Source organism: Pan paniscus, chromosome 5 (assembly GCF_029289425.2).
Source record: "Pan paniscus chromosome 5, NHGRI_mPanPan1-v2.0_pri, whole genome shotgun sequence".
NCBI classification, from domain to species: domain Eukaryota; kingdom Metazoa; phylum Chordata; class Mammalia; order Primates; family Hominidae; genus Pan; species Pan paniscus.
The window spans coordinates 104,278,262-104,305,669 of NC_073254.2; the positions used below are offsets into that span (position 1 = coordinate 104,278,262).

The 27,408-nt window shown below is 37.7% G+C and overlaps 1 protein-coding gene across 4 annotated transcripts in view; it reads right to left on the reverse strand.

Annotated features, from left to right (window-relative positions):
* Positions 1-27,408, reverse strand: part of CEP162 (centrosomal protein 162) — a 103,843-nt gene that overhangs the window by 54,220 nt on the left and 22,215 nt on the right. For all 4 annotated transcript variants that reach the window (XR_004672045.3, XM_063605401.1, XM_003816394.5 and 1 more), the window contains exons 7-13: positions 25,482-25,597; positions 23,241-23,271; positions 22,301-22,417; positions 16,412-16,603; positions 15,135-15,216; positions 7,858-8,140; positions 6,717-6,978 (exon numbers count right to left, since the gene is read on the reverse strand). Coding sequence is in view for 3 of the 4 variants with exons in the window: in XM_063605401.1 (XP_063461471.1) it covers positions 6,717-6,978; positions 7,858-8,140; positions 15,135-15,216; positions 16,412-16,603; positions 22,301-22,417; positions 23,241-23,271; positions 25,482-25,597 (1,083 nt within the window). In the remaining variant the exon portion in view is untranslated. The remainder of the gene's footprint in view (positions 1-6,716; positions 6,979-7,857; positions 8,141-15,134; positions 15,217-16,411; positions 16,604-22,300; positions 22,418-23,240; positions 23,272-25,481; positions 25,598-27,408) is intronic.

The window sequence follows — 27,408 nt, forward strand, 5'->3', positions numbered from 1 at the left end:
TTTTGGTAATAATTTAAATTTTTTCAATAAATTTATTCAACCATTGAGCATCTTTGCAAACTTTTAAAGTATGCTTTGATTAATACAATTTTGAGGAACATCCCTAGGGGATGTAGTAAGGGGTAACCTTTGCTTAATACCTGTATGTGCAAGATGCCAAGCTAGCCACTTTGCAAACCTTAGCTCCTTTTCTTTTTTAAATTTTTTATTTTACTTTAAGTTCTAGGGTACATGTGCACAACGTGCAGGTTTGTTACATATGTATACATGTGCCATGTTGGTGTGCTGCACCCATTAACTCATCATTTAAATTAGGTATATCTCCTAATGCTATACCTCCCCGCTCCCCCCAACCCCACGACAGGCCCCGGTATGTGCTGTTCCCCTTCCTGTGTCCAAGTGTTCTCATTGTTCAATTCCCACCTATGAGTGAGAACATGCAGTGTTTGGTTTTTTGTCCTTGCGATAGTTTGCTGAGAATGATGGTTTCCAGCTGCATCCATGTCCCTACAAAGGACATGAACTCATCCTTTTTTATGGCTGCATAGTATTCCATGGTGTATATGTGCCACATTTTCTTAATCCAGTCTATCATTGATGGACATCTGGGTTGGTTCCAAGTTTTTGCTATTGTGAATAGTGCCGCAATAAACATACATGCGCATCTGTCTTTATAGTAGAATGATTTATAATCCTTTGTGTATATATCCAGTAATGGGATGGCTGGTTCAAAAGGTATTTCTAGTTCTAGATCCTTGAGGAATCGCCACACTGTCTTCCACAATTGTTGAACTAGTTTACACTCCTACCAACAGTGTAAAAGTGTTCCTATTTCTCCACATCCTCTCCAGCACCTGTTGTTTCCTGACTTTTTAATGATCGCCATTCTAACTGGTGTGAGATGGTATCTCACTGTGGTTTTGATTTGCATTTCTCTGATGGCCAGTGATGATGAGCATTTTTTCATGTGTCTGTTGGCTGCATAAATGTCTTCTTTTGAGAAGTGTCTGTTCATATCCTTTTCATATCCTTCACCCACTTTTTGATGGGGTTGTTTTTTTCTTGTAAATTTGAGTTCTTTGTAGATTCTGGATATTAGCCCTTTGTCAGATGAGTAGATTGCAAAAATTTTCTCCCATTGTGTAGGTTGCCTGTTCACTCTAATGGTAGTTTCTTTTGCTGTGCAGAAGCTCTTTAGTTTAATTAGATATCCCACAGAAATACAAACTACCATCAGAGAATATTATAAACACCTTTCTGCAAATAAACTAGAAAATCTAGAAGAAATGGATAAATTCCTGGACACATACACCATCCCAAGACTAAACCAGGAAGAATTTGAATCCCTGAATAGACCACTAACAGGCTCTGAAATTGAGGCAATAATTAATAGCCTACCAACCAAAAAAAAGTACAGGACCAGACGGATTCACAGCCAAATTCTACCAGAGGTACAAGGAGGAGCTGGTACCATTCCTTCTGAAACTATTCCAATCAATAGAAAAAGAGGGAATCTTCCCTAACTCATTTTATGAGGTCAGCATCATCCTGATACTAAAGCCTGGCAGAGACACAACAAAAAAAGAGAATTTTAGACCAATGCCCCTGATGAACATTGATGGAAAAATCCTCAATAAAATACTGGCAAACCGAATCCAGCAGCACATCAAAAAGCTTATCCACCATGATCAGGTGGGCTTCATCCCTGGGATGCAAGGATGGTTCAACGTACGCAAATCAATAAACGCAATCCAGCATATAAACAGAACCAAAGACAAAAACCACATGATTATCTCGATAGATGTAGAAAAGGCCTTTGACAAAATTCAACAGCCCTTCACGCTAAAAACTCTCAATAAATTAGGTATTGATGGGACGTATCTCAAAATAGTAAGAGCTATTTATGACAAACACACAGCCAATATCATACTGAATGGGCAAAAACTGGAAGCATTCCCTTTGAAAACTGGCACAAGACAGGGATGCCCTCTCTCACCACTCCTATTCAAAATAGTGTTGGAAGTTCTGGCCAGGGCAATTAGGCAGGAGAAAGAAATAAAGGGTATTCAATTAGGAAAAGAGGAAGTCAAATTGTCCCTGTTTGCAGATGACATGATTGTATATTTAGAATACCCCATTGTCTCAGCCCAAAATCTCCTTAAGCTGATAAGCAACTTCAGCAAACTCTCAGGGTACAAAATCAATGTGCAAAAATCACAAACATTCTTATACACCAGTAACAGACAAACAGAGAGCCAAATCATGAGTGAACTCCCATTCACAATTGCTTCAAAGAGAATAAAATACCTAGGAATCCAACTTACAAGGGATGTGAAGGACCTCTTCAAGGAGAACTACAAAACACTGCTCAACGAAATAAAAGAGGACACAAACAAATGGAAGAACATTCCATGCTCATGGATAGGAAGAATCAATATCGTGAAAATGGCCATACTGCCCAAGGTAATTTATAGATTCAGTGCCATCCCCATCAAGCTACCAATGACTTTCTTCACAGAATTGGAAGAAACTACTTAAAAGTTCATATGGAACCAAAAAAGAGCCTGCATTGCCAAGACAATCCTAAGCAAAAAGAACCAACCTGGAGGCATCATGCTACCTGACTTCAAACTATACTACAAGGCTACAGTAACCAAAACAGCATGGTACTGGTAAAAAACAGAGATAGAGACCAATGGAACAGAATAGAGCCTCAGAAATAATACCACACATCTACAACCATCTGATCTTTGACAAACCTGACAAAAACAAGAAATGAGGAAAGGATTCCCTATTCAATAAATGGTGCTGGGAAAACTGGCTAGCCATATGTACAAAGCTGAAACTGGATCCCTTCCTTACACCTTATACAAAAATTAATTCAAGATGGATTAAAGACTTAAACGTCAGACGTAAAACCATAAAAACCCTAGAAGAAAACCTAGGCAATACCATTCAGGACATAGGCATGGGCAAGGACTTCATGTCTAAAACACCAAAAGCAATGGCAACAAAAGCCAAAATTGTCAAGTAATTACTTTAAATAATGGCACATGAGCAGTACTTTATCCTTTTACACATGAAAAAAATTTGCTTGAATATGAAATTTAAACATGAACCACTGCAGTATTTGGAACCCATGAAACCTTCTTGAAATAGCAATGCATAAGAAAATTCAGTCAAAAAAGAAACCAATCAAAATAATTCTAGAATAGAGAAACTATGGCTAAGAGACAAGTGAAGAGCATTCAGTCTCTTTAATAATCAGAACCAAGAATTAAATCCAAAAGTTGAGAGAAATTAAGGTTGTAGGAGAGAATATATTAAATATATCTTAAAAAATAAAATAAAAATGAATAGGAGGCATGTAAGTTGGGGATATAATATGCTTTATATTTCACAGAAGGGAAGGAATCGATTAGTAATGTCTGAAATTGAAAAAGTTAAGAAACAACACTACAGTTATGGCAATCTTTGAGTGTTTTTCATAATCTCTTTCCTTAAAGATTTTTCATAATCTTTTCCTTGTATTTTCAGATATACAATTTCTTAGGAAGAAATTTCTTTTTCTTCTTATAGATATAAGTAAACCTAGATCTAATATCCTATTTTAAAAGAACCTGTAAAGTGTAATCTCATTCTTATAAAATATTTTGTCCATTTATCCACATCTGCCTCTCTACTTCCGTCCATTCATTCACATTTCCTTCTATTATATAAGTATATACATAGTGAGATGCATGGAATCTGCTCACCCAGCATAACAACAGTTGTTTCTGGCTAAATCATTGCTTTCTTCTTTTACTTTTCTGTAATTTTGAATTTTAAATAATAAGCATATACTAAGAATTTTTAATTCTTAATAAGAAAAGACAATAATAAGAATTTTTGTCCTTTCATGACAAAAAAAAATACTTAGTCTAAAAATAAAAACACAAGTTAGAGCCAAAGAAAATTAATCAAAACGAAAAAGGAAAACAACCACATGGCTGGTACTGCTAACTGCCAACCTTCTCTTCCTTCCTATTAATAAATATCTAATTCTGTCCTGAGCAGCAACGTACATAAACGTACTCAACCCCCTGAACTCCATTCAACTTACGGCCACAAGATCAAAGGTCATTAAGATGGATGCAAAAACTTTCCTGGGTTGATGATTTGGCTGGCATCTACCTTTTACCTTTCACCCTACCTCATGGACAGGGTCCGGAGGCAGAGTAGCTATTGTGACAGTTAAGACAAAAGTCACATACTAGGGATTTTGCATCAGGAAAGACAAAGGGATCTGGTTCCTTGCACAGCTTTCCAGCCATGAACTGCCTATCTCTGGACTCTTTGTTACATAAAAGAAAAGATGCCTTTAATTTGGTTAAGTTCCGGTAGCTGGGCTTTTTCTTCATCCTAACCAATGTTGATTTTAATTTTAACTGCATTCTGTATATTTTCTGAACACTAATCTCATCTCAAACTCTGCTTCTTGGAGAACTCAACCTTTGACAAGTAACCACTATCCCAAAGGAATTATAGTTCCTCTGAATAAAACTAAAACTTCTCTGGGCAATTCTTCAATAAAAAACAGAGATTAAAAATATCATACTTAATATTCAGTCTAATGAGAAAAAGTAGTTCAGTATAAAAACATTTATGGTCCATCATTATACTTTACTATAAATTTTAATAATGTGTTTTTTTTTATTTTGGATGTCACAAATGCTATACAATTTTAAAATATGAAAAATGAGTTTAAGAATATTATTTCACTTTACTCATAAAAATATTAGTCTTCATCTAGCAACCTCCTCATCATTCCTCTCATTTCTTTTTCACTCACTGTGACATTACCTCTGTCTTCATTCTTGGTCATTTCAACATACTCACAGGTGATCCTTTCAACTCCCTGGCTTTTGGTTCCTTGAACTCCTTTCCATCTCAGATACTCATTCCCATTGGCATAGTTTAGGTCTTTCCTAGACTTTATAAGTAATGCAATCACTCCCCAGTCTCATTCCCTCATCTAATCACCTACTATGACTATCATCTTTGTTTTGCCACCTCACACCCGCTGGTACCCAGATTCCAATAATCCTTTGACCTCACTAGGACTCACAGTCAATGGATCGTACCTGTTGCACATTGTGTCACACTCCCTTGATGCCCTTTCTTCCTTCATTGCTCAACTTAAATTCCATGGTCAACCATTTTAATCACTTTTACACACATCATCAGCTTCACTTGGCAAAAATGTATTTCTTGGTAAACCCAACTGTTTTACCAAGTACACTTGGTAAAACAGTTGGTTAAACAAGTTGGTTATTTAACTTGTTAAACAACAACTTAATTGTTATTTAAGTTTAAATTCATGATCACTAACTTTAATTAGACTGCCTTGGTTCCTGACAGTCTAACTCTCCTAGATGGCTACTTCGTATCTTCTCTTTTCTCTTGTAACCTCCAAAACACCTTTGCCTAATCCTCATGCGCATCTAATGATACTGCTTTCTATTTCTCAGAGAAAACTGGAGCTATCACAAAAAGCATTCTCTCCTCACCACATCTAACCACCTGCCAGCATATACTCTCCCTTCCTATCTGCCTCCACAGTTCCTAGAATGCAGGAACTAGCCATGTTACTGTGCACATGATCCCTTCTTCCACTGTGCACCAGATCCCATTACAGCTCCTCTACTCAAAAACATTGCTAAAGCAATTCTTCCTCATTCTCGTACATTGTCAATTATTTTTCTTTCTATCAAATCTTTCTTAATGTCATACAAACAAAACAATCATTTATTTCATAAAAACAAAGCAAAGCAAAAATGTTCTTGGTCTCACCTTCCATCTCAGCTACTGGCCCATTATTTTGCTGCCTTTTACAGCAGCTATCTGCAGCGTGGTCTATAATTTGAAGCACCATTCCACTCCTCCTATTCCCGCTTACTGCCATTTAATTTGCCTTTTACAGCCACCTCTCCATGGAAACTGCTTGTCCACTTTATTGATCACCTCCTCCTTGCTAAACCCAAAGAGCAGTTCTCAGTCCTCATCTATCTTAATCTCTCAGCAGTAAATGACAGAGCAGTCCTTCTTAATATACTTTGTTGACTTACAGGATTCCACATGCTCTCAGGATTCTTCCAACCTCACTCTGTTTCCTTTGCAGGTTCCTCCTCTTCTGCCTGATCTCTTCAGGTTAGCATTATCAGGGGCCTCAGGCCTTGGCTTGCTCCTTTCCTTCTATCTATGCTCACTCTTTTGGTACTCTCAATCAGATTTCAACAACTCCCAAATGGTATCTATAATCTATATTTCCCTCCTGAACTCCAGAATTTTATATCTGACTGCCTCCTTGTCACTTCTGCTTGCATATTGAATAGACATCTCAAAACTATCATTTCAAAAATTAAACTCCCAGTTTTCCCCCAACTGTCAAATCTACTCAGTCATAGCTTTCCCCATTCCAGCTGAGTGTAACTCCATTCTTCCAGTTGCTCAAGCCAAAAATCTTAGCAACCCAAAACCAATTCTTCAGATTTTTGGTTCTACCTTCTAATATGTCCTTATCTAACTACTTTTCATCACCTATACTGCCACCACCCTGGGTCAAGCCCTGTTGCCTCCTGCAAATTGAATCTTACAAATGGAATGTGGTACCTTAATTCTCTTCCATGGAAGCAAAGAAAGTAAAACAATATACTAAATAAAGAGTATATGATTACCTTTTTTCCTAGGTTGATTGGAGGTAGAAATCGATCTCAAGTTTTTGCTTTTTATAATGTCCTCTGAAGTTTTCTTTTCAAGAGTAGAAAACATCTTGAGTGGTGAACTGGGTTTGCCATAGCCTGAGCTCCTAACTGACGCATATAATCCACTCTGGGGTTTCCTTTTAAGTAAAGGAGGTGCACTTCTGGCCTTCTTGTATGGTACCTGTTTACCCATTACAGCCCGTTCTTCTTCAGAACTAAGTTGAGATCTGTAAGTCTGTACACAACAAACAAAAGCTCTTTAGTACCTAAACTTTAACTATTGTTGTAAATGAATATTTAATAGATGGCAAAACAATAGTGATTATCAAATAATGTAGTTTGTAAAAGGCAAACTACCATAGTTAAGTTCTCGAAGTCTAATGCATCAGAATTTTAGTATTTTGAAGCAGACCTTCAAAGTTAGCATTGAAACAAAGTAAAGCAAAATAATAAAGCAAAATTAGCTTGCCAGAAACCAAGATGTATAATTACTTGAATGAATGCAGCAGAAAGAACATATTTTGAAATGACATAAAATCTTATTTGTTATCTGAACTTCTCAAGATGCTTTAAAAATTTTTATTAATACCTTGCCTTATTCCACAAAGAACTGGAGATGACTTAAATACATAATTCAAAATTATAAAATACAAGTAGAATGTCTGAATCATGGGAACTATAAAGCAGAAGAGATCAAGAATACAGGAAAAATAATCAGTAAAATGTAAATTTCTTCACAGGTGTTAACTGCTTTCCTATAAAACGCCAACTTAAAAAATACAAATGACTGGAAAAACTGAACAGTGCATACTACAATGATGAATAAACTTTTTCTTATACTATTTAAATTCTGGACTATATTTTATTCAAAAAAAGGAAAAAATGTATAAAGAATGGCTTCTAAAAGCAAGCTAATGTTATGGTGGTATTTTTGAATTTGGGGATTGGCTAGCATTGTAACAAACATCACTCACAAATATCCAAGATCTACTGTGGAGGTTAGTATATAATCAATCCCACTAGTTTAAAAAGCACACACCTACCAATAGTACTTATATACTTTACATAACTTCGGTTCTCAATATCTCAAATCAATTTGATGATAAATACTTACTTTATTAATTTTGTCATCCTGAGATAATGATGAAGAATTAACAGTTATTTTTTTCCTCAAAATATTAAGGTACATTTTATCAACATGTTCTTCTGTGGCAGTTACTTGTGGACAGCTGTTTTCCATACTCTCATTTGTGGTCTTTTGTAAAATCACATTCTCATCATTTTTGTCAAAAAAAAGGTTCACATGTTGTGAGTCTTGAGACAAAATATTTGGGTTCATCTTCAGGGGTAAAGAGCTAAAAAATTCAGTTTCTTTTCTTTCGGCCACTTTCTCAGAGCTATAAAACAAAACAGGACACAGATAATGAACCCTATGTAACAGCTCTTCAAATATCAGTAATAACCACGTCTGTGTGTACACGCAGACGCACTATATATATATGAATTGTTAACTATTCAAATTAAGTTACTGATGTTAAATACAGTATAATTTTGATTAACAGAGCACACTCACATAGTGTAATTGCTTTTAATTTCAGATAATAATTTTAATGCAGTATAATGCAAAGGATTATAAAGGTGATGCTGAGATCTATTTTAGAGAAAGACCAAACCAAACAAGACTGAGACTGCTTTTGTAGAAGAAAAGTAAAATACAAATTTCTAAGTGAACTTTTTGTAATATATCTTTTATCTACAATTTCTTATAAAGTCGACATGCATTTGAAATAAGAAAAACATTTTAAACATTTCTAGAAGAAACTAAAGAAATAATCATAAATTTGTATTAAGGAGGCATAGAGTATAAATACTAAAAAAGCATACATTTAATCACAGTATAGGAAAAATTTTAATGTAAAACAGAAAAATCACTAGGCTTTGAAAAGAAAATCATTTCTGTGGTTTAAAACACTTAAATGTAACAATTCAATTAGATATTAAATACCTAGAAGATACAACGTAAGGAAATGTTTTAAATGCGGTTAAATATTGGCAAACTACAGGGTCTCCAAAAATATGGGAACTGTTAGTCTTAAAATATTTAATCGTGTGTCAATTAGGCCATTTATTTTTATAATTTATAAAATAAGATTAAAGAATGTTTAAGAGGCTACCATTTTCGTATAATGTAGATTGGCTTCTTGGTAACTGCTAGTAGGTGGAATCATCAGAAATATAATAGTTCTTTCCTTCTTCATAGCAGCAGAACCTGGCTAGATGCTAATCAAAATTGTTTCTCATTCTTGCTGGGTACCAACTAAACCATATTTCCTTGCCAACTTCCATCTAGATGGGACCATTTACTAGTTTTTCCCTTTAGAATGTGAGTGCTATGATGCTAAGAACCCAACTTATTTGTTACTGGCTTAGTTGTCAAGTTTAGGATGGCAGGAAACTGATAACTAGAGTCTGGAGAGACGGCAGCCTATGTTTTACGGTGGCAAAACATTGCTAAACTGTCATCTACAAAAGTTTATAAGGCAGACCACATGCCAGCCGACCATGGAGAACTAAGAGAAATGACCGGAAAGAACAAGGAGTTAAGTGCTGGCTACTATTAGCTTCTTTTAACAAGATATTACCAAAAAACTGATGAGCTCAACACAGAATGAGCTGGTTTGTAAGCAGAATTTAAAGAGAATAGAAGGAATCTAGAAACTCTGAAAATGGGTTCTCTCTCTGTAGACTCAGTCTGTAAGATTCAGCCTTGAAGAATGATATGAAAAAGCAAGATTTCAAGAGACTTCTTGGTTGAAAAGAGTGACCCAGTCCCTTAGCAAAGATCATATTAAGAGTGTCATCCAGAGCGACACTCCGTCTCAAAAAAAAAAAAAAAAAAAGAGTGTCATCTTCACATTTAAGTATTGTTTCCCCAAATATCCAGAGAACTGCAAATAAATGCAGAGAAAAAAATTAGAGGGACAAGGAATCAAAGATTAAAGCAGATTTAAAACCTTTGTCTAGCAAAGAACTTTTTTTTTTTAAACTTTTATTCCAGGTTCAGGGATACGGGTATTGTTCACGGGGATTTGGTGTTCAGACTATTTCACACCCAGGTAATAAGCATAGTACCCAATAGGTAGTTTTTCGATCTTCACCCTCCTCCCAACCTCTCAAGTAGGCCCCAGTGTCTGTTGTTCTCATCTCTCTGTCCATATGTACTTGATGTTTAGCTCCCACTGATAAGTGAGAACATACAGTATTTTGTTTTCTGTTCCTGCATTAGTTTGCTTAGGACAATGGCCTCTAGCTTCATCCATGTTGGTGCAAAGGACGTGACCTCATTCGTTTTTATGGCTGCATGGTATTCCATGGTGTACATGTATCACACTTTCTTTATCCAGTCTACCACTGACGGGCATATTTAGGTTGATTCCATGTCTTTGATCTTGTGAACAGTGCTGCAATGAACATATGCATGCATATGTCTTTATGGTAGAACAATTTACATTCCTTTTGGTATATATCCAATGATGAGATTGCCGGGTGAATAGTAATTCTGCTCTAAGTTCTTTGAGAAGTCGCCAAATTGCTTTCCACAATGGCTGAACTAATTTACATTCCCACCAGCAGTGTATAAATGTTCCCTTTTCTCTGCAACCAGCATATTTTTTTTTGTTTTTTACTTTTTAATAATAGCTATTCTGACTGGCATGAGATGGCATCTCATTGTGGTTTTAATTTGTATTTCTCTAATGATTAGTGATGTTGAGCATTTTTTCAAATGCTTGTTGGCTGCACGTCTTCTTTTGAAAAATGTCTGTTCATGTCCTTGCCCACTTTTTTTTTTTTGAGATGGAGTCTCGCTCTGTCACCAGGCTGGAGAGCAGTGGTGTGACCTCGGCTCACTGAAACCTCTGCCTCTTGGGTTCAAGCGATTCTCCTGCCTCAGCCTCCCGAGTAGCTGGTGAGAGGTGACTGCATGCTGGCAGTTCTCAGAGCCCTCGCTTGCTCTCGGCACCTCCCCTGCCTGGGCTCCCACTTTGGTGGTATTTGAGGAGCCCTTCAGCCCCCCACTGCACTGTGGGAGCCCCTTTCTGGGCTGGCCAAGGCCAGAGCCCACTCCCTCAGCTTGCAGGGAGGTGTGGAGGGAGAGGCACGAGTGGGAACCGGGGCTGCGTGCGGCGCTTGCGGGCCAGCTGGAGTTCCGGGTGGGCATGGGGTTGGTGGGCCCCGCACTCGGAGCAGCCAGCCAGCCCTGCTGGCCCTGGGCAATGGGGGACTTAGCACCCCGGCCAGTGGCTGCAGAGGGTGTACTGAGTCCCCCAGCAGTGCTGGCCCACCGGCGCTGCGCTCGATTTCTCGCCGGGCCTTAGCTGCCTTCCCACAGGGCAGGGCTCGGGACCTGCAGCCCGCCATGCCTGAGCCTCCCACCCACTCCATGGGCTCCTGTGTGGCCCAAGCCTCCCCAACGAGCACCACCCCCTGCTCCACGGCGACCAGTCCCATCGACCACCCAAGGGCTGAGGAATGCGAGCACACGGCGCAGGACTGGCAGGCAGCTCCACCTGCAGCCCCGGTGCAAGATCCACTAGGTGAAGCCAGCTGGGCTCCTGAGTCTGGTGGGGAATGTGGAGAGTCTTTATATCTAGCTCAGGGATTGTAAATACACCAATCAGCACCCTGTGTTTAGCTCAAGGTTTGTGAGTGCACCAATCAACACTCTATCTAGCTGCTCTGGTGAGGACGTGGAGAGTCTTTATATCTAGCCCAGGGATTGTAAATATACCAATCAGCACCCTGTGTTTAGCTCAAGGTTTGTGAGTGCACCAATCGACACTCTGTATCTAGCTGCTCTGGTGAGGACGTGGAGAGTCTTTATATCTAGCTCAGGGATTGTAAATACACCAGTCAGCTCCCTGTGTTTAGCTCAAGGTTTGTGACTGCACCAATCGACACTCTGTATCTAGCTGCTCTGGTGGGGCCTTGGAGAACCTGTGTGTTGAAACTCTGTATCTAACTAATCTGATGGGGACGTGGAGAACCTTTTTTCTAGCTCAGGGATTGTAAACGCACCAATCAGTGCCCTGACAAAACAGGCCACTTGGCTCTACCAATCAGCAGGATGTGGGTGGGGCCAGATAAGAGAATAAAAGCAGGCTGCCCGAGCCAGCATTGGCAACCCGCTCGGGTCCCCTTCCACACTGTGGAAGCTTTGTTCTTTCGCTCTTTGCAATAAGTCTTGCTACTGCTCACTCTTTGGGTCCACGCTGCTTTTATGAGCTGTAACACTCACTGCAAAGATCTGCAGCTTCACTCCTGAGCCCAGCGAGACCACGAGCCCACTGGGAGGAACGAACAACTCCAGACGCGCTGCCTTAAGAGCTGTAACACTCACTGCGAAGGTCTGCAGCTTCACTCCTGAGCCAGCGAGACCACAAACCCACCAGAAGGAAGAAACTCCGAACACATCTGAACATCAGAAGGGACAGACTCCAGACGCGCCACCTTAAGAGCTGTAACACTCACCGCGAGTGTCCGCGGCTTCATTCTAGAAGTCAGTGAGACCAAGAACCCACCAATTCTGGACACACTGGGACTACAGGCATGCGCCACACGCCCAGCTAATTCTGGTATTTTTAGTAGAGACCAGGTTTCACTATGTTGGCCAGGATGGTCTCGATCTCTTGACCTCATGATCCGCCTTCCTCAGCCTCCCAAAGTGCTGGGATTACAGGCGTAAGCCACCGTGCCCAGCCTACTTTTTAATGAGGTTGTTTTTTGCTTGTAAATTTGCTTAAGTTCCTTATAGATTCTGGGTAGCAAAGAACTCTAAGTTTCATTATTGGCACATGGAATTCACTGGGACCAAAGCGATTACTAAGTTACGAAACTTTCTGAAAGAATATAATGTAAAAAACCATAACCCTGTTCAAAAGAAAAAAAAAAAAGAAACCCAAAAGTCAGTGACTGGGAACCTTAAAGCTACCTGTGGGCAGGAAGTGGATTGAGAAGGGAGTGTATCCCCCAAGATGGGCATACCCCTCAACCTAAAATTCACTTCAGTTGTAGCCAATGGTGATAACATACAAGACAAATCCTCCAAGGAATGGAATGAGGGGCTATATAGAATAACTGATTTAAGGTAGCCCCTTCTTAATAGAATAATAACCTAATCAAGGAAAATAAACCCCTATTCCCAAGGTAGGGGGCCTTTACAAGTTCTTTCCAGTGGTTCTCAAAGTTCTAACATTGATTGCTGTGTTTTCCTCATACTTTTCCTTGCTGAAAGGGCGTATCTACTGCAGTTCCACCATTATATATTGGGATGGGGGTGAGGAAGTATATAACCCTGTCTTTTTAATTATAACCCTGTCTTTTTAATTCAACCATTGGTACACAACGAGAAGCATACTCAAACCTGATGGAGAGGACTGCACTTCACCTGGAAATCCTGGCCTTTCAGATGCATATAGCCCTGAATGGGACTTGGGGCTGCCTGCTTGGGGAAGGGGATAAGTTGGTCTGTGTATGAAGAAGAGTGAAATTGATATTTTGTTATTAGAAAGGTATATCCTGGCAGAGACTGAGTAGATACTGACCAAACTCATTTTTCTTTCTTGGCACAGAAACAAACGACATTTCACAGCTTCCTTGGACCTAGTTAGCTAGATGTGCTGGTTCCTACCAATGGAATGTGAGCTGAAGTGATATGAAACTTCTGTATTAAGGCAGTTAAAAGAAAGGACGCAAAACCATTCTCTTTCTTTCCTTACTGACTGGTTGGATGATGTCATAACAACCTTAAAACTATGTGTTGATGACAGAAGCAGCCTGGGTTCCTAAATGACTGTGTGGAGCAGAGCCCCAATCCAACCCCACTGACCCACAAGGGATAGTGATGTAAGCAAGAAATACATTTTTGATGACAAGCTACTAAGATTTCAAGGATTATGTTATAGCAGCTAGGGTCATTTACTCCATAGTTTACTAAAAAATTTTTAGGTATGTGTACTAAAGATCATATTACTGACATTTCTATTACATATGATTACTGTTATACCTTCAAAATATCTGTTTTAAGCTTTTAAACACAAATGTAAAAATCTGTTTTAGAATTCCTATTACTGAAATGGTTTTACCTATAACAACAAAGATATAAGATGTGTAAGAAAATCTCTGTAGTTACCGCTAACATACCCCCAAACAGCAATGATGAGTGGTACCATCTCTCCTTTAAAAATACTAATTAGCACTACAGATCAATGGAAGACTACTACACTTAGCATTGAAGTGAATGAATTTTAGTGGAAGGTTCACTGCATCATTTTTTTCTCAACTCACACAAATGTAGAAACAAGGCCAGGAGATCACCACATGTGGATTTACATCATGAGGATACAGTATAGGAAGGAGGCTGAAAACATGTCTGTTGAAGACACAAATGAACAAATGACAACATGAATGGATGACAGACTATTTCACAGAAGTATTTTATGGAGATCAAATACCTGACAATGTAAGTGGTTAGGCACATGGATGGCCTGTGTTCCTGGTCTACAACTATATGACCTTGGGCAATGGCTTTATTTATTTTAATCTCTTAGGCTTCAATCTTCTTGTCTATGAAATAGGGATAATAATGGAGTATAACCCATGGAGATGCTGTAAGGTTAAATGAAATAATATACGTATAGTATGTGCCCAAAGTAAATGTGAAAAATGTTAGCTGTTATCATTTACCAGTAAATTGAGTTAATCTCAGGTTCATTTCTTGAATTATGGGCATAAAGATGCATTCTCTACTTGTTATGAGGATCACGTGGGAGACTGGACATGACATTTCAGTGCTACATAAAAGCAACACTGTCTATTACAAGGTTACTGTGACGTGTTACTCCGTGTTGAAGAATGACAGTGGGTCACACATACTTCCACTAAACTGTATTGGACCTGAAGCATTTTAATGAGGACCATTTCTCTTGTGGCTACAAACTCACCCTGTGAGATGACGGCCAGTCTGTGACTAAGTCAAAACTAACTGGTTTATAAAGAAGGAAATCTATGACTCATAAACAGAATAAAATTCACTTTCTCCCTCATGATGAATGAACTGTTCCGGCACTATTTAAAGCTGAGGAGACTGTATTTTTCAGTGAAAACCTTTAGGACTATTTAGTGGCCCCAGTTTTTTTATAGCATCTATTTATTTTTTCATTTAGCCCTAGAATTTTGATGACTTGAGTAAGGACAAATATAAAAAGAAGAGAGTTATGACTCACAGGTAGACTCAAGCTAGTATTAGTCATTAATCATTCACTAGGAATGATTACATAGAACAAACGACTATAAAAGTTTCCAATGACAAAACAATAAATAAAAAATTCATACCTGACAGGTTGTAAATCAAAACCACTGATCCCAAAGGAATCTATTCTGATAGGTTTCATCAGCTCCTCTACTGTGGGCAGATCTAAGAGGTGGAAAAAAAAGTAGAAACGAAAAATGTTATGTAGGTTGCTTAATTTACATGTGTAATAACACCAAAATTATATTTTCTCTGACACAGTTAATAAAACGGTAGATGCAATAAACCTAGTTTTCCGTCTTAAGTTTCCTTATACCAGGAAAACTTCCTTTCTTATGAAATATCAAATAAATATCTCAAATATCAATATCAAATATATTTATCAAAAAATATCTATACAAACACACACGCTAAGTACATATTTGGTTGATCCTGAAATACTGTTGTCTAACAAAATACAACTTTAATATACGTACATACAAAAGAGTAAAAAATATCCCTTTAAATGACTTCTTAATTTGATCAAGGCATATTAGAAAAGAAACTGGGCCGGGCGCGGTGGCTCATGCCTGTAATCTCAGCACTTTGGGAGGCCAAGGCAGGTGGATCACCTGAGGTCAGGAGTTCGAGAGCAGCCTGACCAACATGCCAAAACCCCATCTCTACTAAAAAGACAAAAATTAGCTGGGCATGGCAGCAGGCACCTGTAATCCCAGCTATGCAGGAGGCTGAGGCAAGAGAATTGCTTGAACCAGGGTGGCAGAGGCTGCTGTGAGCCGAGATCGTGCCATTGCACTCCAGCCTGGGCGACAGAGCAAGACTCTGTCTCAAAAAAAAAAAAAAAAAAAGAAAAGAAAGTGAAATTTCGTTTTGTGTTTGGCTCTAATTTTATAGTTAAGCCAATGGTTCCTGTATTTCATTTGAAAAAATCTTTTTTTTTTTTTTTTTAAGGCAGAGTCTCACTCTGTTGCCAGGCTGGAGGAGCAGTGGCGCAATATTGGCTCACTGCAACCTTCGCCTCCCGTGTTCAAGTGATTCTCCTGCCTCAGGCTCCCGAGTAGCTGGGACTATAGGCGTGTGCCACCATGCCCAGCTAATTTTTGTATTTTTAGTAGAGATTGGGTTTCACCATGTTGCCCAGGATGGTCTCAATCTCTTGACCTCGTGATCCACCCACCTCGGCCTCCCAAAGTGCTGGGATTACAGGCATCAGCCAACTCGCCTGGCTGAAAAAATTTCTTTAATTAAGCTCAGAGACTGAGAAACAATCACTACAGCAAATTGTATTTTAATTATATTACACTAAAAACTCTTTAGAAAGGATATCAAATAATTGAAAAATTCATCTGTAAGTTTTTACCAGATTCCATAGTAGAGATGTTTTTTGAATTCTCTTCATTTTCTTGAGGATGACCTTTCACTGAGCTCTTGATATCTTCCACTGTGTTACTCTCAATTTTTTGTTTGTCTTCATCTCCCAGTGAATGGGCTATATGACAATAAGCTTGATGTAGGGCGTCAACGTCACTACTGCTTTGTCCATAAGAAACACCTGTTGAAATAAACGTAATCACCAGAAATAATTACATCACAAATACATGAGAACGATAAAACACTAATATCATTCCTTAACCTGTTAGGAATATAAAAGTAGAGTTAAGTACTAACTAGGTAATTTGCAGCTATGGCCTACCAGCATGGATTCATAGCAGGCTCAACAACTCTTTTAGCAAACTGAGGCGTGTCCTGATGTGGTAAGCATAAAATCTGCTTTCACTCGTCATTGTTCTTTCTCCTACTATTCTTAATCGACCCCCTCTGCATAACTATTCTTAAGTTTCCCAAACTAAAAAATTCCTTTGAAGGATTCTACCTCTCCTTTACCATTACCATTCTCTCTGCTTCTCTGTACCACCAAGCATCCTGTCATTTGCACTTTTTCAACCACAATGAATTCACTCCTCCAACTTTGCAATCCAATGTATTCCAACATCCTGCTAAAGCTGCTATGATCAAAAGCAATTTCCTAATGACCAACTCCATTTGTATTTAGTTCTCTTCAACCATGTGAGACATCTGACATTATCTTTTTCACTTTATCTTAGCCAAAAGGCAGAGAAGTCACACATTGTTTTTTTTCCTGTAACTGTTTCTTCTGCATGCCTTCTTTTTGTTATTACCATAATTTTGATGGCAATTTTCCAACTCTTGCGGTCTATAGTTCATTTCAGGGCTCCATCTTCGGCCCTCTTCTTTTGAATGCCTCTCACTTACTAGTTTTTTGGCCTGGCTAACTTCATGAAGACTTTTAGCTTCAACTATTACCCATATGCTTATGACTCCCAAATCTATGTCTTGTGTCCTTATAACTCTTTTCTGAATATCAACTTAACAGACATCTAGATTGCTCTATATCACATCTACATATTCCCCAACTTAATTCATTATATTCCCTTCTAAAACTTGTTCTACTACCAGTATTTCCTAATCACATCACTACTCAGTCAAAATAGAAACCTTGATGTCATCATTCACTCTTCCTTCCCTATTAGCCTTCTGATATGGTTTGGCTGTGTCCCCACCCAAATCTCATCTTAAATTGTAACTCCCACAATTCCCATGTGTCATGGGAGGGACCTGGTGGGAGGTGATAGAATTATGGGGGTGGGTCTTTTCTGTGTTGTTCTCATGATAGTGAACGAGTCTCATGAGATCTGATGGTTTTAAAAACAAGAGTTTCCCTGCACAAGCTCTCTTTGCCTGCCGCTATCCATGTAAATGTGGCTTGCTCCTCCTTGCCTTCTGCCATGATTGTGAGGATTCCCCAGCCATGTGGAACTGTAAATACAATAAACCCTTTTTCCTGTATAAATTACTTAGTCTTGGGTATGTCTTTATCAACAGCATGAAAATGGACTAATATACCTTCTCTTTCCACCAACTGACAAATTCTAGAAAAAAGAATTCAAATAATGTAATGAAAATAATGATTGCACATTTTTGAGTACTTTCTTGCTTATTTTGTAATTTTCATTACTAACAAGTGGAATTTTCAAAATTAGAGGAAAATAATGAATCATGGAAGAGAGGGAAAAAAAGAAGAAAAACAGGTGACTAATCTCTTCTCTTCATACCCATGGTTAATTAACCAGTTATTAAAAATAAAATAGTATATATAGTCTCATCTTCCTGTATATACAATGTAAGTTGTGTATATACACAACTTCTAAACAGAAGAGATAGCCAAGTGCTACATATAAGATTGTATAAGAATGCCTTACAATGACATGTCTTTCTAGCTAGTGCTTCAGGTCCCCATGGCTACATGAAGTATATCCAAATAACAAGTTTGCTTAAATAAACTAAAAACAGAAGAGGATACTGCTAAGGAAGAACTGTCAACAGTTGAAGGGCAGAGATTTTCAAGAGGACATGAGGAAAAAGGTCTTGCTTGCAGCATGAATGAAAGAGGTCATTAATTTTCAAGAAAAAAGGAAAAGCACACGGTGTCTTTTTTTCCTCTATAGAAATATCAGGTTGAGCAAGTATCTGCTGAGCATATATAAAAGAAATGACTTCAATGGTAAAGACCATAGTAGTATCAAATGCTCATACCTAATTTAGTAGGTATGAGGTGTCAGAAAGAATAGATTCTAGGCTTTTAAGCAATAACAGAGCAAACATGCAGAAAAACAAATGACCTAAAAGTTAGAAATGAGAAATGGAAAAAAAAAAAGAGGTAGGAGAGGCTGCTCAAAAATGGCAGGAAAATGGTACTTTTCTAACTTGAGTTATTAACCTAAGCCATATTAAAATTAATTTAATGGTTATGTAACTTTTTTCCATGCATATCATGAAAAGGGGTTGTAACTTTTTTCCATGCATATCATGAAAAGGGGTTCCTTATCTGCCTTTTACATTGAAAACAGAAGACTCTGTAGTTATTTTATGTATTATTATTACAAGTCAAAAGCTCCCATATTTTTCAACTTTAGAAAATTGAGGCTGGGCACAGTAGCTCACACGCCTGTAATCCCAGCACTTTGGGAGGCTGAAGCAGGTGGATCACCTGAGGTCAAAAGTTCAAGACCAGCCTGGCCAACATGGTGAAACCTCGTCTCCACTAAAAAAAAATACAAAAATTAGCCAGGCGTGGTGGGGTGCACCTGTAATCCCAGCTACTCAGGAGGCTGAGACAGGAGAATCACTTGAACCCAGGAGGTGGAGACTGCAGTGAGCGGAGATCATGCCACTGCATTCCAGCCTGGGTGACAGAGCAAGATTCTGCCTCAAACAAAAAAAAAAAAAAGAGAAAGTTGAGAAGTGCTAAATACTGTTTTGCAGAGGAAAGGGGTCTAGTTTCATGGAGCAACACTGTCATCCTGTGACGACTCCAGTAATGCAGACATAGCACAAAATGGTACTTGCCTGTGAGACAAATGAAAATAAGTGAAAGGTTAGATTTAGCTTGGTGTTAGGAAACCTTAAGTTTTATATTTACTAACCTCTTTGATACAGCAAGGCACAAAGAATTTCATAAATAATATTTTTAACAAAAGAGAATCTTTGACAATGTTTAAAGTTAGCCAATGTTTGAAAATTAACCAATGTTTAAGTTAACTGCTTAATACATGAAGCGGCATGGTAAAACAAAACAAAAACCCCACTGAACTTTTCAGTTCTTAAACCTAGTTCACATACTCATTTGAAGACTTTCAAGTATATATTTTATTTTATTTTATTTATTTATTTATTTTTTGAGATGGAGTCTTACTCTGTCACCCAGGCTGGAGTGCAGTGGCATGAACTTGGCTCACTGCAACCTCCGCCTCCCAGGTTCAAGCGATTCTCCTGCCTCAGCCTTCTGCGTAGCTACAATTACAGGCATGTGCCACCACACCTGGCTAATTTTCTGTATTTTTTAGTAGAGACTAGGTTTCACCATGTTGGTCAGGCTGGTCTCGAACTCCTGACCTCAGGTGATCTGCCCGCTCCGGCCTCCTAAAGTGCTGGGATTACAGATGGGAGCCATTGCACCTAGCTGAAGACTTTAAAGTATATATTTTAAATATCAGAAATTCAATACCTCAAAGCCAACAAGTGTTTATACCGTATAACTCTAGGTTCTCTACTATAGCATGTATTATTAACAGAGGGTTGACATAAATAATGATGATAATAACAACAACAAAGTTGTAACTGTTTAGTGAATCTTAAAAATGTGCTATGTACTATATATTATCTCAGTTGACCATCAAAAGGGTTCATTTTAAAGAAGAGAAAACATGCTTAGAGGTACTCATTATCCAATGTCACAAAGCTGGTTAAGTGGCAAGCTTTAAGTTTTAAAAATTTAACATTATAATAGAACCTAATCTGCATAATACACAAATGTATCATTTATGTAACTGTAATAATCTGAAGACATTATGTAATTATAATATTTTAAATAATTTTTGCTCTCTTTTTTACTGGTTTTAATGCTCATCTCAGAATAAAGTTTCTCTGGTCATCCTGAACACATGAACTTCCTATAAAATACTGTTAATCAGAAAAGTTGTAGCTGTACAATGGCCTTTTAAAAAAATTCATGTCTGCCTACTGAAAACTGTGCAAGGGGATAGACTATCAAAGCACGTATGTGACATGGTTCCTTAAATCAACAGCAGTAAAACTGAGGGACATGCACTCAGCACATGCTTACATCATGGTGGAATACTCAGTTGGGCAACAAGTGAGTAATGTGTCTCGATGGGAAAATTATGTCTTATAGTTGTAATTTTTTTACCTTTATATTTTAAAATGAAAGTGGATGTAACAAGTCAAAATAGTGGTGACTCTTGGAAAGACAGTGACTAGAAATAAGAGATGTGATGGACATTGTGGTTTAGGTCCTCTTGTTTTTTATCTGGTTGCTGATTACATGGGTGTGCTCAGTATTTCAAAATTCATTGAGTTGCACTATTGTGATACCACAAACTTTTCTATAGGTATACTATATATCAATTAAAAAGTAAAAAGCAAAAAAAAAAAAAGAATGAAATGCAAGCTGCTGATGGTTAGTGATTTCTGAGTTGGTTAGCGATTTCTATTACTCTTTTTTATCAAGTGTCTGAATTGGTTTAGTTAACCAGTATCCATAGATTGCAAAGCAAGCTGATTAAAAAGTTCCAATTTGCAGCTATTTATGTGATAAAATAAGAATATTTTTATACTATTCAACAAAAACAAAAAACACAAACACATTGGACGGCTGATGGTGATATGAGACCATAACAAATCTCAATAGTTTCTAATTTCAAAAATTCCAAAAGACCATTACTGTCCTCATCTATTTTATGAACAAATGTAACAAACATAAGTTTAAATATTTATCCTGATAAAGTATCATTTTTACCTATGAGAGAGTTCTACATAAGATTTCAACTGGGCCGGGTGTGGTGGCTCACGCCTGCAATCCCAGCACTTTGGGAGGCTGAGGTGGGCGGATCACAAGATCAGGAGATCGAGATCATCCTGGCTAACACGGTGAAACCTTGTCTCTACTAAAAAAATACAAAAAAATTAGCCTGGTGCGGTGGCAAGCGCCTGTAGTCCCAGCTACTCGGGAGGCTGAGGCAGAATGGCATGAACCTGGGAGATGGAGCTGGCAGTGAGCCAAGATAGCGCCACTGCACTCCAGCCAGGGTGACAGAGCAAGACTCCATCTCAAAACAAAACAAAACAAAACAAAAAAATAGATTTCAACTGAAGATGTGCATTCCACTGCTTTAAAAAATTTTGAAAAGGCATTATCTCAAAGACCTTTATAAGCTTTAGGAAAGTCTAGTTGGTCTCAGGTATTTCAGAATTTGGGGACGGGGTGTAGCTTTTTCCTAGAGAAAGAACTATGGAAAAGCACAATAAGACCAAAGTCCCATTTCTCCTACACATGGCAGATTTAACTGAATACTCTGGAGAGGCATAGAAAATTAGTTAACGTTCACCTACAGTGCTACACTATTATCAACAGCATTTATTCATTTATTAACAAATATTTATTTAAAACCTCACTTTACTTGGCCTACTAGCATTGTGTCACCATTAGCAAGTTCCAATTATTTAAATTATTATTATGGTAGAAAAATGTCAGATTTACAGTTTTCATTATCAATATAGTTATTATATATATATTTCCTTAGAAATGTAGTCATATTAGTCATAAAGCATTCCATATTTAGAGAACAGTCAGGTTTCTAAACATTTTTACCTGTTCCTGTCATTTCATTCTCAGTCATTTCTGGTAGGCACCTTGGCTTAGGTGTTATTTTATCTTGTTCATCAAGATTGACCTCTGCAACAGAGTCTAATGAATCAAGCAGCACAACTGGAAGAATATAAAAGAAAAATATAAGGAATGTAGATAAACTCAGTGGTTCTGTTGATCTAATAAAATTATTTTAAACATATGCAATGCAGGCCAGGCGCGGTGGCTCACGCCTGTAATCCCAGCACTTTGGGAGGCCAAGGCGGGCGGATCACGAGGTCAGGAGATCGAGACCATCCTGGCTAACACGGTGAAACCCCGTCTCTATTAAAAATACAAAAAATTAGCCAGGCGTGGTGGCAGGCGCCTGTAGTTCCAGCTACTCAGGAAGCTGAGGCAGGAGAATAGCGAGAACCTGGGAGGTGGAGCTTGCAGTGAGCCAAGATTACACCATTGCACTCCAGCCTGGGCAACAGAGCGAGACTCTGTCTCACAAAAACCAAACAAACAAACAAACAAAATGCAATGCATATTAAAACAAAGATAAATGCTTATATACAAAGAATCTATAAACTTATATATGTATATATGTTACAAGCATGTTTTATCTATGTGTGTGTGTGTGTATGTATATAATAAATATGATCTTCTTCCGATGTAGAAGACAGTAGGCTAATATCAACATACATATCTATGCTTATGAACAGCCTAGTATACATGTACACATGGAAGGCAAAGGGCATAAGAAAAATAACAAAAAAAATCTTAAATATAACAGAATGGATTCAAGATAGAAACACATTATTGAGAAAAGCTAGGAACTTTAATGCCTTAGAAATATTTAAAAACAAACACAGATAGTGACTCATTCAGAATTACTGAGATGAAATTCTGAACAGACTAATTTTTTGCCAACTAAAACATGAATATAAATAATATTTACCATTAGCAAGCATGCCAGTTTTTTCTTCTTCCTAAATTAAAAAAGGAAAATGATGATATGTTTTGAAACCAAAATTATGTAAAATTACCACAATGCAAATAATAGCAAAATCTGAAATCCAGGGCTTTTTATTCCACATTGAAACGATCAGGAACTGTGTTTTCTAGGCTTCTTTCACCAACGACTCTCATTTATCAATAATTCTTCAAGACTAGCTCTGACAGAATGTCTAAAATTCTCTTCTAAAACTTGGCAATTACCAAAATTAATTTAGACCTTAAAAATTCTTGCTTAAAGTATTTAAGTTCCATTTGCTCATCTACCTTGCTCAAGAATTCTCTGGTTTTTTTGAATGTCAAGATAACAGAGCTATTTCACACAAGAGTTCTGCAATTATAGCATTACCAGTCTATTTTCCCTTACTGTTCAAAATTAATGACTAAATCTTGTACTCATTATTTCATCTATGTTTCAAAAGATACAACTTTCAGAAAGACAGGCCACCAAACAGCTAGACAGCTGAAGTTCTTCAATATTAGAGGTTCCCTTAGAATAACTTTTCCTATTAATATCACCTATACCTCCTACTTGGGTAGGCAGTTTGTGGGATCTTCCAATAACAGAGCTTTAATCCCTTCCTATTTTGATTCTTACCCAGACAGTGCTCTGAAGCTTCCACAGTTAGGCTGATACTTTTTATGCATATGGTACACTTTCTAAATATACCACACTATTATGCCTTGTACTGACCTATTCATTTTTCTTTTCTTTTCTTTCTTTCTTTCTTTCTTTTTTTTTTTTTTGAGACAGGGTTGCGCTCTGTTGCCCAGGCTGGAGTGCAGTGGCTCAATCTTGGCTCACTGCAACCTCTGCCCCTGGGGTTCGAGCAATTCTCCTGCCTCAGCCTCCCGAGCAGCTGGGACTACAGGCATGTGCCAACCATGCCCGGCTAATTTTTTGTATTTTTAGTAGAGAAGGGGTTTCATCATGTTGGCCAGGCTGGTGACCTATTCATTTTTCAATAAAATATTGTAATTGCCATATTCCAAGTATAAATCTCATTAAATTTCTAAGGATATTCATCAATCACATTAATTTCTATGTTATTTCTAAGGTCATCTCATTTTTTCCTCAAAACTGAGTGACATGTAGACACCCCAGGACCAAATACTAAGTAAACTCGAAAATAAGAAGATTTATAGACACCTGAAAAGTGTTTCTTTTATTTTGAGTCCACGTTTTCATTCATGTTAAAACATCTAGTCCTAACACACAGTACCAAAGAGACTGTGCCCAGATAGAGACCAAAATAATAAATAGTAATAACACATAACAAAACAACAATATTAATTGTTCTACTAGCTACTATTAGATAGCTTCAAAGATAAGTTCTATAAGGTAGGCAATATGAAGTAGTAGCCCTGAACAATTCTTGGTAAGAACTGGGAAATGAGAGAATTAGAATATGAAGCACCACTGAATGTGAATGGAATCATGTAGTTCCTTATCTTAGCCAAGTAAGTTTCAGACGTTAATGTTGTGACTAGCATAATTATTAGGCAAGGACATTTACTATACTTCATAAAGGCAAGTCATACCAAAGAAAAAGTATAAGTTAACATACTTGTTTAAAAATTAGTTTTGAAATTTTAATTAAGCTTTCAATTTCTAAAGCTTAACTTAAGCTTAACTTATTTGCCAAAATAAATCTTTTTTTGTTTGTTTGAGACAGGGTCTCACTCATCAACCAGGCTGGAGTGCAGTGACATGATCACAGCTCACCGCAGCCTTGACCTCCCTGGCTCAAGTGATCCTCCCACCTCAGTCTCCTAAGTAGCTGGGACTACGGGCATGTGCCACTATACTTTGCTAATTTTTTAAAAATTTAATTTTTGGAGAGATGAGATCCCACTATGTTGTCCAGGTTGTCCTTGAGCTCGTGGGCTCGAACAGTCCTCCTGCCTCAGCCTCCCAAAGTGCTGAAATTACAGGCATGAACCACTGTGCCTGGCCAAAAATCTCTCATAAAATCATTAATTGTCGTAATTTTTTTCATTAAGATTTACATTAATTTAATATCTTGAGTTAAGAAAATGTTTAACTGAGTATTAGGAGACCTGTAAGTTTACAACAATAAGCAAGATTATGAAGAACTCCATTTTTTGAGCTCTTCATATAGCAATAGGCAGCCAGGTTGATGAAAAAAGTTGCAAAACTGTCAAATATATAATTGATATATACCTGTTTGGGCACACTTATTTTTTCTGATTTGGAATTCTCTTTGGAAGGCATCTCTTCATCTTTAGTAGTCAACGGCGCACCAACATACTCATCTTCAAAATCATCACTGTAATTTTCTGAAGAAAGTAATTTTTAAAAGTACAAAGACCACATTGTTAAAAAAGTCAAATTCCAGGAAAAGGCTGTTGATTTCGAAAGGAAGAAGTCTGTATAAGAATAGTTTATTGAAATAGTAACATAAAGATGTCTTTAGAGAATCTACAGAACTCTCCAGCCCAAATCAACAGGATATACATTCTTCTCAGCATCACATCACACTTATTCCAAAATTGACCAAATAGTTGCAAGTAAAGCACTCCTCGGCAAATGTAAAAGAATATAAATTATAACAAACTGTCTCTCAGACCACAGTGCAATCAAATTAGAACTCAGGATTGAGAAACTCACTCAAAACCGCACAACTACATGGAAACTGAACAACCTACTCCTGAATGACTACTGGGTAAATAATGAAATGAAGGCAGAAATAAAGATGTTCTTTGAAACCAATGAGAACAAAGACACAACATACCAGAATCTCTGGGACACATTTAAAGCAGTGTGTAGAGGGAAATTTATAGCACTAAATGCCCACAAGAAAAAGCAGGAAAGATCTAAAATCGACACCCTAACATCACAATTAAAAGAACTAGAGAAGCATGAACAAACACATTCAAAAGCTAGCAGAAGGCAAGAAATAACTAAGATCAGAGCAGAACTGAAGGAGATACAAACACAAAAAACGCTTCAAAAAATCAATGAATCCAGGAGCTGGTTTTTTGAAAAGATCAACAAAATTGATAGACTGCTAGCAAGACTAATAAAGAAGAGAGAAGAATCAAATAGATGCAATAAAAAATGGTAAAGGGGATATCACCACCGATCCCACAGAAATACAAACCACCATCGGAGAACACTATAAACACCCCTAAGCAAATAAACTAGAAAATCTAGAAGAAACGGATAAATTCCTGAACACATACACCCTCCCAAGACTAAACCAGGAAGAAGCTGAATCCCTGAATAGACCAATAACAGGATCTGAAATTGAGGCAATAATTAATAGCCTACCAACCAAAAAAAGTCCAGGACCAGACGGATTCACAGCCAAATTCTACCAGAGGTACAAAGAGGAGCTAGTACCATTTCTTCTGAAACTATTCCAATCAACAGAAAAAGAGGGAATCCTCCCTAACTCATTTTATGAGGCCAGCATCATCCTGATACCAAAGACTGGCAGAGACACAACAACAAAAAAAGAGAATTTTAGACCAATATCCCTGATGAACATGGATGCAAAATAAAATACTGGCAAACCGAATCTAGCAGCACATCAAAAAGCTTATCCACCACGATCAAGTTGGCTTCATCCCTGGGATGCAAGGATGGTTCAACATATGCAAATTAACAAACATAATCCAGCATATAAACAGAACCAAAGACAAAAACCACATGATTATCTCAATAGATTCAGAAAAGACTTTTGACAAAATTCAACAGCCCTTCATGCTAAAAACTCTTAATAAACTAGGTATTGATGGGAAGTATCTCAAAATAACAAGAGCTATTTATGACAAACACACAGCCAATATCATACTGAATGGGCAAAAGCTGGAAGCATTCCCTTTGAAAACTGGCACAAGACAGGGATGTCCTCTCTCACCACTCCTATTTAATATAGTGTTGGAAGTTCTGGCCAGGGCAATCAGGCAGGAGAAGGAAATAAAGGGTATTCAATTAGGAAAAGAGGAAGTCAAATTGTCCCTGTTTGCAGATGACATGATTGTATATTTAGAATACCCCATTGTCTCAGCCCAAAATCTCCTTAAGCTGATAAGCAACTTCAGCAAACTCTCAGGATACAAAATCAATGTGCAAAAATCACAAA